The sequence below is a fragment of the Asparagus officinalis genome, chromosome 3 (genome assembly GCF_001876935.1).
Source record: "Asparagus officinalis chromosome 3, Aspof.V1, whole genome shotgun sequence".
Taxonomy (NCBI): Eukaryota; Viridiplantae; Streptophyta; class Magnoliopsida; order Asparagales; family Asparagaceae; genus Asparagus; species Asparagus officinalis.
In genome coordinates, this window is record NC_033796.1 from 144,068 (window position 1) to 146,035 (window position 1,968).

The 1,968-nt window shown below is 39.6% G+C and overlaps 1 protein-coding gene across 1 annotated transcript in view; it reads left to right on the forward strand.

Moving 5' to 3' along the window:
• LOC109832414 (cyclic dof factor 2-like) overlaps window positions 309-1,968 on the forward strand; it is a 2,713-nt gene continuing 1,053 nt past the window's right edge. The window contains exons 1-2 of the mRNA XM_020399787.1: window positions 309-700; window positions 1,591-1,963. Coding sequence (XP_020255376.1) covers window positions 599-700; window positions 1,591-1,963 — 475 coding nt within the window. The 5' untranslated portion in view covers window positions 309-598. The remainder of the gene's footprint in view (window positions 701-1,590; window positions 1,964-1,968) is intronic.

Consider the following 1,968-nt stretch of genomic DNA (forward strand, 5'->3'; position numbering starts at 1 on the left):
GGCTATTGGGTGCTGAGTAGGACTGAAGGACTCACGGGTTTATTTGGTTTGTTTAATATATATATATCTTTTTTTTTTCAAAAAAAAAAAAAAAAAAGTAAAACAAAGGAATTAGTACTAGAAAATGGGTGGGGGGAGAGAGAGAGGGAGGGAGAGGGGCAGTAGGTTAATTAGATATCCACGAGGCGAGAGTTTAGAGGGGAAAGAATCAAATAACGGCCCCTGAAGGCCACAAAGACAACTTGTGGCTCAGAATCCCCTCCCCCCTGCTGACGTGGCCCCTACCCTTTTCCCCCCTTCCTCTTCTTCTTCTTCTTTAATCTCCTCCTTTTCTCCCCCTTTCTTTGTTAATAAACAGAGGCAACAGCAGCAGCAGCAGCAGCAACAACAACAAGAGAAAGAAAGAAAGAAAGGAGACAAGAACAGAACAAAGAAGAAGGAAGGGAAGCAGAGAGAGAGAGAGATAGAACAGAACAAAGTAGAAGAAAGCGAAGCAGAGAGAGAGAGAGAGAGAGAGAGATAGAGATCGAGGACTCCGACCATCTCGCGCTTTATTTAGATATCCCGGGAGAAAAAGAAAAGAAAAGAAAAGAGGGAGATGTCGTCTTCGGATCCTGCAATCAAGCTGTTCGGGAAGACTATTATTGCTCTGCCTTTACCCACCCAAGACGACGGCGGCGGCGGTGGTCATGACGACGAGGTAATTATTCCATTTATTTTATTTTTCGTGTTATTTTGTAGGACTGGTTTATTTTTTCCGTTGGGTTTCTGGTTTGAGCTTGAAAGTTGGAAGCTTTGATGAGTCTTAGGATTAATTAATTCCCTGATGGTTGGAATACTTCGCCCTATTTTTAAGAGCAATAAATAAAGCTTTGAAATAAATTTTACGGGCTCTGATTAATTAATTTATACATAGTTGATTGGATATAAGAGGTTATTCTTCACGAAGTTAGTCCACCTCTTTCCTGAAAGCACAGTGTTCCCTGTTTTTTAGGATTATTATGTCATGTAATGTAATTGAAAGGATGTAAACGGTAATTATATGATATGCCAAGTGTTTTTTTTTTTTATACTTCTTTCAGAAAATATATTACTTTATTTTTAATTTAGATCATTTATGTTTCTCTTTATTACCAAGTGAAGTGATGCTGTGGAACCTTTCCAGTTACAAATATACAATATGAGATTTGTGTTTGATTTCTTTTATCTACTATTTATTTGTTTATTTTTTTAAAATATGAGAATAATTGATCGATGTTTAGTTTTCCCTGGCTAAGGGTTGAAATTTTTCTGGTAATCATCATCCGTCGGTTGCGTTTACTTGAAAAAGTTAGGTGAAATCGATTTACTAGAAGGTTCTGATGTCAGAAATCAAAAGGTAGAAGGTTTTCTTATCAATAACTGCTTATTAATTTACTCTAATGACCTAATATATAATTATTAAATAAGCTACAGCTTAGGTGAAAGAGAGTTATTAGTCGTTACAGGGGGCTTGTATGTTTCAGCTTTTCCTACAGGACAGCTGGGATCAGTGTTTATAGTGGTGGTATTTACAGTAATATGGACGTTTGTGCTTTGAATTAATTTCAGGGCTTTCCCAGTGAAGGGACTGCAACCAGCACTAGTCATGAGATCATCATCATGAAGGAAAAGGGAGAAGACACACGCCCGGCTTCAGATGAACAAGGTATTGATGCTCCTACAACAACTCCAGTAGACCACGAGGCTCCCAAAAGATCACACTCCTCCTCCGACGACGAGGAGGAGGACGACGACGAGGACGACGACGACGATCAAGCAGGCAAGGGCCCAAAGAGTAGCCAAGGAAATAATAAACACAGTGATTCATCAGGCAGCAATGCTCAAGAGAAACCCCCGTTAAAGAAGCCAGACAAGATCCTGCCCTGCCCTCGGTGCAACAGCATGGACACAAAATTCTGCTACTACAACAACTATAATGTCAACCAG